Source organism: Schistocerca nitens, chromosome 2 (genome assembly GCF_023898315.1).
Source record: "Schistocerca nitens isolate TAMUIC-IGC-003100 chromosome 2, iqSchNite1.1, whole genome shotgun sequence".
In the NCBI taxonomy this organism is placed as follows: Eukaryota; Metazoa; Arthropoda; class Insecta; order Orthoptera; family Acrididae; genus Schistocerca; species Schistocerca nitens.
In genome coordinates this window covers 632,906,881-632,919,326 of record NC_064615.1, presented here as the reverse complement: position 1 = coordinate 632,919,326, position 12,446 = coordinate 632,906,881, and the positions used below count along the sequence as shown (strand labels likewise).

Genomic DNA, 12,446 nt, shown 5'->3' with positions numbered 1-12,446 from the left:
TTAGAATTTGCTTAAATATAGTGAATTTATTATGAATGTGTAATTTGCTAATTTTCTCATTGTCTTCTCGTTTATTTACAGGGGTTGGATCAGCCTTGGGACAATGTTTTTACATCAGAGTTAGTTGTAAAAATATTACAATTGTGTCCAGATTTAGTCAAAAGTACACTGGCAAACACAGAATCGTTTCTTCCACCGAGGCCGTCAATAAAATGGGAGAAAACAGTTTCTTTTGTAGAAAAGGTATTTTGTGTGCAACTGAATGGAATAAGTACTCGTAGAAAATTTCTGCATATGTACTGTTCTCTCCTTTGTCCAATAGTTGATTTTGTTGTGACATTGTATTTATGGTCCACAGTCAATATTATTTCTATTTTGAAGTAATTGTGCAAATTTTTACAAATGTGCACTGGAGTAATTTGTGCTGTACCAACTACTCTTCATAACTGCATGAGTAGCACAGAAAAAAAGTCGAGAAATTATGAAATTATCATATGAATATATGTAATTCTTTACAAATGATAATGTCTATATAGTAATACGGGATGAGTCACCTAACGTTACCGCTGGATATATTTCGTAAACCACATCAAATACTGATGAACCGATTCCACAGACCGAACGTGAGGAGAGGGGCTAGTGTAATTGTTTAATACAAACCATACAAAAATGCACGGAAGTATGTTTTTTAATACAAACCTACGTTTTTTTAAATGGAACCACGTTAGTTTTGTTAGCACATCTGAACATATAAACAAATACGTAATCAGTGCCGTTTGTTGCATTGTAAAATGTTAATTACATCCGGCGATATTGTAACCTAAAGTTGGCGCTTGAAGCCTCCGACGTTCAGTTGCGTGTTGTAACAAACACGGGCCACGGTCGGCGAGCAGCATCTGCAGGGACATGTTTACGATGATGACCGTGTTTATGAGTGTGGCTGTAGTGCACTGTTGTGGTTTGGTCTAGCTGTCACAGTGTCCGCATGTAGTGCTTGCTGCTATTATTATTCTGCATTCGTCTCCGCACGCAGACCAACTGTAGTACACCTTGTTACCAGACGTCTGTGATAGTGTAGTGTTGTAGGAACTGTGACCATGGTGTATTCGAACTCTGAAAAGGCGGAGATGATACTCATCTATGGCGAGTGTCAATGAAATGCAGCTGAAGCCTGCAGGGTGTATGCAGAACGGTACCCGGACAGAGAGCATCCAACGTGCCACACATTGCAAAACATCTATCGCCAACTGTATGCAACAGGTATTGTCGTAGCATGCAAATGGGTCCGTAACAGGCCTGTCACAGGAGAAGCGGGTGCAGTTGGTGTGTTAGCTGCTGTTGCCATGAACCCACACATGAGTACACGGGACATTGCGAGAGCCGGTGGACTGAGTCAAAGTAGTGTCATGCACATACTGCATCATCACCGCTTTCACCTGTTTCATGTGTCGCTACATCAGCAATTACATGGTGATGACTTTAATCATTGAGTGCAATTCTGTCAATTGGCATTAACAGAAAATGCGTTGCAGTTCTACCTGTTTACCGATGAAGCGGGTTTCACAAACCACGGGGCAGTGAATCTACGGAACATGCATTACTGGTCCGTGGACAATCCTCACTGGCTCAGACAGGTAGAGCGACAGCGACCGTGGACTGTAAATGTATGGTGCGGAATCATTGGCGACCACCTCATTGGCCCTCACTTCATTGCAGGGGCCCAAACAGCTGCAACATACATCGCGTTTCTACAGAATGATCTGCCAACGTTGCTCGAAAATGTCCCACTGGAAACGCATCGACGTATGTGCTATCAGCATGATGGTGCACCTGCACATTCAGCAATTAACACTAGGCTGACCCTTGACAGGATGTTCGACGGGCGTTTCATAGGACGTGGAGGACGCATAAATTGGCCAGCCCGTTCTCCTGATCTTACACCTCTGGACTTCTTTCTGTGGGGTACGTTAAAGGAGAATGTGTGCCGTGATGTGCCTACAACCCCAGAGGATATGAAACAACGTATTGTGGCAGCCTGCGGCGACATTACACCAGATGTACTGTGGTGTGTATGACATTCATTACACCAGAGATTGCAATTGTGTGCAGCAAATGATGGCCATCACATTGAACATCTATTGGCCTGACATGTCGGGACACACACTATTCCACTCCGTAATTGAAAACGGAAACCACGTGTGTACACGTACCTCACCCCTCATGGTAATGTACATGTGCGTCAGTGAAAAAGACCAATAAAAAGGTGTTAGCATGTGGACGTAATGTGCTGTTCCAGTCTCTTCTGTACCTAAGATCCATCACCGTTCCCTTTTGATCCCTATGTAATTCGGTGCTCTCCCATACACACGATCGAACAGCGGAGGAGTGGTACTCAAGCGTCAACTTTAGGTTACAATATCTCCGGATGTAATTAACATTTTACAATGCAACAAACGGCACTGATTACGTATTTGTTTATATGTTCAGATGTGCTAACAAAACTAACGGGGTTACATTTAAAAAAACGTATGTTTGTGTTAAAAAACATACTTCCGTGCATTTTTTTATGGTTTGTATTTACCAATTACACTAGCCCCTCTCCTCACGTTCGGTCTGTGGAGCCGATTCATCAGTTTTTGATGTGGTTTACGAAATATATCCAGCGGTAAAGTTAGGTGACTCACCCTGTATATGACTAGACAATGAAGTTTCACAGACTTAATCTTAGTAAATTAAATCAGATCAGTATTGTTATTTTGAGTGCTACATCCTGTGCCAGTAGTTCCCTCACTGAGGGATTTACTGTCATTTGACACTATCTAAACCATTTATTTGGTTAGTTTTCATTGAATCCATCACCAAGTTTTGGATCCACAGTGAACAAGAGGTTTTCTTCTCATTCTTTCAGAACGTTGTCGTCTTTTGCTAAATTGATTGCTCTTGATAATCCTCATCATCTTAATAAGCCAGCTTTCTCCTCTTTGATCTCTGGCTGTTTAATGGCTTCAAAATAACCTCTGATTACATTAAACCAAGTTAAATAGCTGTCCCATTTTCCTTATAAAAAAGGCACCGTACTTACAAAATGGATGCCTCAGATGCGGTGACAAGAAGTCTCCACGCAGTAAGCCAAAGTTTTTGCCAAGGCCTTTATTGACAAAGAGAATCTTCCTCTGTGTGGTCCACAAACAAAATTTTCCGTGTCATATACTGCCATTCACCAGATAATTCCATGAACATGCCGTTCAGCACCCTCCTCATGACACAGTACTACCTCATACTTGTTTAGCACAACACATCTTCTCCACCATAACTTTATTTCATTGTATCTTTAAATGAGAAATGTGTTGCTTAAATTTACCTCAAATCCTTATGCTGAAAGCAGTATATAATTACACCATTTCTACCCCTTAACCCCGTGCATCCTGGGTTAGGGATGGGTCATCGAAAGATAGATATGGATATTTGATATAATTGAATACTGCCATAGTAAATATCAAGGCCATCAATTAATCAAATGAAAAATGTTGTGATATAGCAATGCCAAAAAATTAGTTTTAAAAGTCAGACTATACATTATTTTTATGTATGAATAGAGAAATTGGATAATAATAATAATAATAATACAGATTCTAAGTTTGGAGTACTGTCTTACAATATCTGCACTTCACACTTTTACTACACTATGCACTTATATGTAAAATACTTGTGTAAATCACTTTTTGAGAGGCATTTCTTCCCCCCACCCTTCTTTTGTACACAGTCCAATATCACTAATATAAACACACAACAGTCAACGAACAATGGAAATGGAAGAGGTTTCAAGAATTACATTTCAAACATTTTTCCAACCTTACATTGTATTTTTGAGTGAGATGAGGATATGAAAATGCACAATTGCCAACAGTCAAAATATCTCTAAAAAGCTAAAAGCAAAAAAACTGTAGTTACCTGTCTTGTGTTGTAAGTATTTCAATATTAAAAAGAAAGCAGAGATGAGTTTTCTCTATTATGAGTTGATAATGGTTATAATATTATCTGAGTATTGCCACAAAATATTAATGTTACTGATATATTAGCTGGACAAATATCACGTAACTGATTCCAATATATCAATATTTTGATATATTGCTGTCTGATATACCAACCCTGCCCTGAGTAATAACCCTGTGAACAATCGAAGTTTAACACCTATCCCACGTGTTCACCTACTAATTCCTACATCAGTCATGTTGCGGCCACATGATGTAGTTCATAAAGAGCGGAAGAACATGTGAGAGTAGCATTTCAACTGCAATCTCTGTGCAGCAGTATCTGTGGACATCACAACTAACCATTTGATCATGTGGATGAATATTTGCCCATATAACTATCAACAATAATGAAGTAAATCATTTAAATTACCCACCACAAACAACCATTTTATGACTTGCGTTATTTGGATTATCCCCCGCTCCCCATTTCCTCTCATTATCATCATCATTTAAGACTGATTATACCTTTCAGCGTTCAGTCTGGAGCATAGCCTCCTTATAAAATTCCTCCATGATCCCCTATTCAGTGCTAACATTGGTGCCTCTTCTGATGTTAAACCTATTACTTCAAAATCATTCTTAACCGAATCCAGGTACCTTCTCCTTGGTCTGCCCCGACTCCTCCTACCCTCTACTGCTGAACCCATGAGTCTCTCGGGCAACCTTGCTTCTCCCATGCGTGTAACATGACCCCACCATCTAAGCCTGTTCGCCCTGACTGCTACATCTATAGAGTTCATTCCCAGTTTTTCTTTGATTTCCTCATTGTGGATGCCCTCCTGCCATTGTTCCCATCTACTAGTACCTGCAATCATCCTAGCTACTTTCATATCTGTAACCTTAACCTTGTTGATAAGGTAACCTGAATCCACCCAGCTTTCGCTCACATACAACAAAGTTGGTCGAAAGATTGAACGGTGCACAGATAACTTAGTCTTGGTACTGACTTCCTTCTTGCAGAAGAGAGTAGATCGTAGCTGAGCGCTCACTGCATTACCTTTGCTACACCTCGCTTCCAGTTCTTTCACTATGTTGCCATCCTGTGAGAATATGCATCCTAAGTACTTGAAACCATCCACCTGTTCTAGCTTTGGTCCTCCTATTTGGCACTCAATCCGTTTATATCTCTTTCCCAGTGACATTACTTTCGTTTTGGAGATGCTAATCTTCATACCATAGTCCTTACATTTCTGATCTAGCTCTGAAATATTACTTTGCCAACTTTCAATCGAATCTGCCATCACAACTAAGTCATCCGTATATGCAAGACTGCTTATTTTGTGTCCACATATCTTAATCTCACCCAGCCAGTCTATTGTTTTCAACATATGATCCATAAATAATATGAACAACAGTGGAGACAGGTTGCAACCTTGTCTTACCCCTGAAACTACTCTGAACCAAGAACTCAATTTACCGTCAACTCTAACTGCTGCTTGACTATCCATGTAAAGACCTTTAATTGCTTGCAAAAGTTTGCCTCCTATTCCATAGTCTCGTAGAATAGCCAATAACTTCCTCCTAGGAACCCGGTCATATGCCTTTTCTAGATCTATAAAACATAGATACAATTCCCTGTTCCACTCATAACACTTCTCCATTATTTGCCGTAAGCTAAAGATCTGGTCCTGACAACCTCTAAGAGGCCTAAACCCACACTGATTTTCATCCAATTGGTCCTCAACTAATACTCGTACTTTCCTTTCAACAATACCTGAGAAGATTTTACCCACAACGCTGATTAAAGAGATACCTCTGTAGTTGTTACAATCTTTTCTGTTCCCATGTTTAAAGATTGGTGTGATTACTGCTTTTGTCCAGTCTGATGGAACCTGTCCCGACTCCCAGGCCATTTCAATTATCCTGTGTAGCCATTTAAGACCTGACATTCCACTGTATTTGATGAGTTCCGACTTAATTTCATCCACCCCAGCTGCTTTATTGCACTGCAATCTATTGACCATTTTCTCCACTTCCTCAAATGTGATCCTATTTCCATCATCATTCCTACCCCATTCTACCTCGAAATCTGAAACATTACTGATTGTATTTTCACCTACATTGAGCAACTCTTCAAAATATTCCCTCCATCTGCCCAAGGCATCCACAGGATTCACCAGCAGTTTTCCTGACCTGTCCAAAATACCTGTCATTTCCTTCTTACCTCCCTTTTGAAGACTGCTAATTACACTCCAGAATGGTTTTCCAGCAGCTTGACCCATAGTCTCCAACCTGTTTCCAAAGTCTTCTCAAGATTTCTTCTTGGATGCTGCAATTATCTGTTTGGCTTTGTTTGTTTCTTCAACATAACTTTCTCTGTCTACCTGAGTTCTAGTATGTAGCCATTTTTTATACGCCTTCTTTTTCCTTTTACAGGCTGCCTTGACTGTGTCATTCCACCAAGCTGTTTGCTTCATCCTACTTTTACACACTACTGTTCCAAGACATCTTTAGCCACTTCTAGTACTGTGTCCCTGTACCTTGTTCATCCCTTTTCCAATGACTGTAATTGACCTCATTCAACTAACTGGTACCTTTCTGAGATCGCTGTTATGTACTTGTGCCTGATTTCCTTATCCTGAAGTTTCTCCATTTCCACTGTTCAAGTAAAAAATATTCCTCAGTCCTTTCTGCTCTCAACTACCTCTTGTTGCTCACTGAAACAAGGAATTCACAACTAAAACTCCTACTGTTACTATCCTTGGCCCCCTAGCCCTAGCTGTGCTGCAGTTGCTATGAATTTGACAGCTACCCAGTCTCTACTCATATTAATTGTTTTTATTTCTCATCTTTTGCTGGCATCATTTTATTGAATTCCCTCTGATCCTTTCCTGCTGCCTCCTTCATGGAATTATGCCCAAGAAATGTATCCCAGCTTCCAGAAACTAGCAGATCTGACAACAATCTGTTTATCATCAAAAGGTAGGTGCAGCATAGACAAACAGTTGTGGTCTAAAATCTAGTCAGAATCATCATTCACAGAAGTAACATAAGAAGTAACCAATGTAAAAATCCTTGACTAGAGCATTGTACCTATTCAGTACAAAGCATATGCACAGTGAATAAAAGACTTTGTGTGTGTGTGTGTGCGTGTGTGTGTGTGTGTGTGTGTGTGTGCGCGCGCGCGCGCGCGCGCGCGCGCGCGCGCCTTTGTTTTTGTGACACTTTTGAGAGTTTACAGACAGCAAGGAAACACTTTTTTTAATTCATTATTTCTTAAAGTTTGTATCTCATACTTGTGCATTAAAAGAGTTTGAATCTGTTTTGTTTTATTTTAAATAGGTAGTAACATCTGTGGAGCCAGAGCATCTGAAATCATTTGCTGAATCTGCACACAAAAATGCACATGACAACCGACTGTTGAGTTTGGTGCTAACTCTTACAGTTCCTACTGTGCCACTGAGAGTTGTGGGTGAAGCTGGTGTCACTCATTCTCATTTGGCTGTCAGACATCGGACTGTATTACTGCTAGTGACCCTTCTTTTACGTCTGAGGTATTATCAGATGAAGTTACTGCATTGGGGAGTGAGTTTATCTGCAGATGCCGTGTCAGCCTACCTTATACAGGTACAGTTCTTACCTCTTACTGATAAATAACATATATCTAATTACATTAAGGCTAATATTTATTTTACTGAGTGAGGTGGCACAGTGGTTAGCACACTGGCCTTGTATTTGATAGGCTGACAGTTCAAACCCACATCCGGACCATCCAGATTTAAGCTGTCCGTGACTTCCCTAAATCGCTCCAGGAAAATACCGGGATGGTTCCTTTGAAAGGGCACTGCTGATTTCCTTTGCCATTCTTGACACAATCCATCATGTTCTCTGTCTCTAATGACCTCGATGTCAGTGGGATGTTAAACCCAATCTTCCTTCTTTCCTTCCTTTTTGCTATTATTTATTTTCAAAATGAGTTTCTCTTGACAATTTGATTCAAGTATATTTGTTTCCGTTTTCTTGTCACTTCTGCAGGTGAATGTTTTACTTATCGCCATTGCAGTATTGCTAATTATTTTATACTTCAATTTTGTCAACATAAATCTTTATTAAAAAATTCATTTTACTATAGCAGACAGTGGTAAAAGTGTTTGAAGTTGACAAGTGAATATTATACAATAGTTTTCTAAAGTTAGTAGACGTTTTACTCTCATTATGTTTATTCTTTAATCGGATTTTTGGCAGAAAGTAAAAGCCAGTTTCAGAAAGGTTATAATCTGTACAACTAAAAAACATATTTAAAAAGGAATTGCTTTGTTGCCTTAAAGCTTTGTATTGTGATGCAAGATGCCCAGGAACATAGTGCAGAAACTATGGTTCCCGAGGGAGGAGAGGGAGGGGTTGGGGAGGGGGGTGGGGCAGCTTACACCTACTAAAAATGGGATTCCAGAGTTGCAGGGTTTTCTCAGTACCATAGCAAATAATGAGCATCATAAAATGAATATGCATTCGTACTAGATTATACAGATTGTCACCAAATAATTATAGGAAAGGTGTGGGCCTAATAGTCTGTTACTCATCAGTGCCTACACTAATGGTTGATGGTGTGTAATATTAACTGATTCAGATCAGATGGATTCCTTCACAGAGAATAGTGAGTTCATAAAAAAAGCATTAACAATATAAAGGGTTAATAACATCTCACAAATTCCCAAGTAACTTAGTTAACGATATGTCTTATTCTGGATTAAATAGCTGACAGAATATGTTCTTGCGACGGGTCCAAATCATGAAGATAGTAAATCTGAGTGAGGCAAGTTGTTTAGGATTGCTGAAAGAATTGCTATTTTCTACTTTAACTGACTTAGTTGGCAGTACTAGAAATTTCAGATTGTGAGGATAAGAACTGTCCAGCCATTCTGTGTCTAATTTAAAATGGTTATTTTGATCCTTAATGAATATATGTTTCCTTCTAGTAAAATTCTTGAATTTGAGCAACAAAGAGAAATGAGTATGGGCTTCTCTTTTAATTTCAGCATCTTCCAGATGCACAATTAATTCATCAGACCTGGGGAAAACAGGATGATAGTCTTGTTGGACAAGATGATAGGAATGATGGGCTATCTTTACCAGACGCTGGTGACTATGAATGTGCTCTGCTCCAGCTGCTTCTGCTGTATCAGCAAATGTGTCCGCAGCTAATTGATATAGCTGTTATGTCACAGTGGATACGTTCATTATTGCCTAATCTGCTGGAATTAGAACCCAACAAGGATTTCCCACTTATGCTGGCAAGAGCTACATTTCTTTCACTGTCCACTGACAGCTCCATTCTAAAGCCTGATTCGGTGAGTTTTATTTGATGTTATCCACTCCTTTTTTGTTGATCAGTGGCTTAATTAAAGTGGAATTGGTAAGAATATGACAAATTGATGTTCAAAAGGTTTGCACTTGAAGACTTCTGAAATAGGTTTAGTTATTAACGCTGTACACCACTTTTTCTGCATCACTTTTTTCTGTTGCATTAGTTGCAATTCTTAATAAGTAACATACCAATTTAAAATTTAGGTATGTAAAAGCAAGACGATACACAGAATAAACAGAAGTTTTAAATTTCATTTATAGTTGATATCTTGTAATCATAAATGCAGTGTAGATACCAGTCAGAGTGTGTAAGGAAAGCACACTCCAGTGTAGGTAAGAGAAATGGATTTCTGGAAAATCTGTTATACAGATTGAAGAATATGTTGTGAAAATTGGCAATTTGTGCCAAACCAGGACTCAGGAACATATTTCATTCTTATTTCAAGCAGTTGTCTTCACCATTAGGCTATCTGATTGTGTCTCCACCCCTTGTCACTGATCTTTCAGTGCATTTAATTCATTATTGAATTAAATGCACTGAAAGATCAGTGATGAAGGGTGGAGGCATGAGTCATTATTGAAGTAAGCTCAGCAGTACGAGATCATTATTGGACTGTGTTGTCCAGTGCTGTATTCTGTATTAAGTATTTGTCGATATTGTGACAAAGTAGAGATTAGTGCATTACGAAACATAAATGCCATTAACATTAACTGCTGGATGAAGACCACCTCCAGAACTCTCCATGCATTACCGTCTTCTGCTATAGGCTTCCATGTTTTGGAATGCTGTCTTTCATTAGATCTTTGCTTAAATCTTTTCTTAACTTGGAATCCAGCAAAAAACTTTCTTGTTCCTTCTTACCATCCATTCACCTGTTCGCATGTCTTATCCACTGCCATGCCATCTTCGTTACAGTCATTATTTGGTCTATTCCACGAGATTTCTGGGTTGCAGCCAGTTGACGTTGACTTCTTGTCTCAACATTTTGGGTGCGAACCAGGCAGCTGCTAGAGTTTAAACTTACTATTGGAGAATGCTGAACCACATCACTAAGTTTATACCAAAAATTCCACACCAGTAGAAGCTATGGTAGTGTGGTGAGCAACCTTATTAATTGAAATGACAGCCTTAAATTGGACAAGGCATGGGCCCTGCCATTTCTTTAATTTCTTTACGAAGACAAAATTAAATGCATGGTTTCACATCTGGTGGCAATCTTGTGCATTTGACTATCATTTCTTAACTCTGCAGGCCTACAGTTTGATAGAGGACATGCATGCAATGACACTTACACACTTTTCCTACCACATGCTAGATACAGCACACCTTAAAACAGAGTGCTAAATTTAACAGAGGGTGGTCATGTGGTCAAGACCTATGGGCACATGCCATCACACCAAATTTCAATATAAACATAACACTTTGACTCAGGAATCTCCAGTCACAAATTTCTCCTGCCTGGTTGTCTACTGAAATGTCAAGATAAGAAGTCAATATCATTTGAGTGCAATCCTGAAATCTCGAGCAATACTATTACCCAACGAAAACTTCAAAAATCACTTAATTATGTCTTCCACTACAGTCTGTGATCTGTAAAGTATTGTTTGTTTTTCTATATCTCCTAGTAGTTCTCAGCATGCATCTTTCGATTGCTTGTGGAGAACCCACTACTTATTATTGACTTCCACCCTAAAAGTCCCCATCTCATTCCTAAAACTCAACACTGATGATACAGATCGAGTGTAAGACACATTGTAAGCTTAGTTCTGAAAACTAGTTTTTCTTTACCAGGCCATTCTCCTGGTTTTTATTTTTTATTATTTATTTATTTATATTTTGCTCCATCTAGTCATCTTTTACTGCTTTAAGTAGTAACACTGATCAAATGATTCTTTACATTAATTGTTCTTATTTTTAGTATTCTCACATTATTTTAGTTGAATCATAATTCATTCCTAGGTTACTTAAAACAGATCTGTGCAGGATCATAAGCAAGACAAGGGGGTATTCCTTTGAGAATTCCCATTTTAGAGATCTGAAAATCTCTTCTTGCATTGCTTGAAATAATTTTGTGATATGGAATCTTGAAGTGAAGTCTAATGTAAGCAATAAAAATCATTAATTAGTTATTTGCATGCTCCAGGGATCGTAATTGTGATGTCTCACTATGATGTGGAGCAAATTGGTTATTATTTGAGACACAGAACAATAAGGGCTTAAAAAATTGGTTTTTATTTGAGACACTGACACGATAAGTGCTTAAAGCATGTCGTTGTTGATTGTGAGATTGTAGCATTTATTCATGCTGCTAACGTCTGTTGACCTTATAGTGAGTTAAGTTTATCTATGTTGTTGGCCCACATTGTTATGTATGAACATTCACAAAAAGTTGTCTCACCGGTTTCTCTGATGTTCACGTAAACATGGACTCGACAAGAGTGACCTTTAGGTTATTTTTCACAGCACCTTATTTGAAATACAATTACTCACACACACCCCTATCTGTTTTATTTTATTATATAGTCAGAAATTATATTGTGGAGTAGAAGTAGTTGTCAATAAGACATGGTTGAAGTTTGTGTTATTAAGTAAATTCTAATGTCTGTCAGATTCTTCGCATAACTTGGTATGTGGTCAATGACTTTCATTTCTGAATACATCACTCCTTTTTGTGTCACATCCTGGCTGAGTGGTGGCTAGAATAACTCATTTCTCCTTCTGGTATTATATTTTTGAGTTTTATTGTTATTTTCAAATTGTGATTTATTGTTGACAATGAAATTCATAAAGGAGCAACTGTACTATTCGACTGTTGTCAGTAAAGAGCTGTGTACAAGAGGTTCTAGAGTGGATGCCTCATATTATCCTTATTACCAGCTTCTGTGTGGTGACCATTTTTTTCCTGAATGAAGAATTTCCTCAGTATATGATGCTGTCATACATCAGTAAATAAAAATAGGAAAAGTAAGTCACCTTTTTGACATTTTCAGCTCCAAAATCTAGTATTATCTGTAGTGCAAAAGCTGCAGAGCTTAGATGTTTAATAATAGCTCCAAGATGTGACTTCCAGTTAAGTTTTTATTAATGTAAACACCTGAAAATTTAAA

The 12,446-nt window shown here is 38.5% G+C and overlaps 1 protein-coding gene across 1 annotated transcript in view; it reads left to right on the top strand.

Annotated features, from left to right (window-relative positions):
* LOC126236746 (nucleolar pre-ribosomal-associated protein 1) overlaps positions 1 to 12,446 on the top strand; it is a 171,466-nt gene that overhangs the window by 71,493 nt on the left and 87,527 nt on the right. The window contains exons 7-9 of the mRNA XM_049946281.1: positions 82 to 243; positions 7,317 to 7,601; positions 9,011 to 9,322. Of these exons, the coding sequence (XP_049802238.1) occupies positions 82 to 243; positions 7,317 to 7,601; positions 9,011 to 9,322 (759 nt within the window). The remainder of the gene's footprint in view (positions 1 to 81; positions 244 to 7,316; positions 7,602 to 9,010; positions 9,323 to 12,446) is intronic.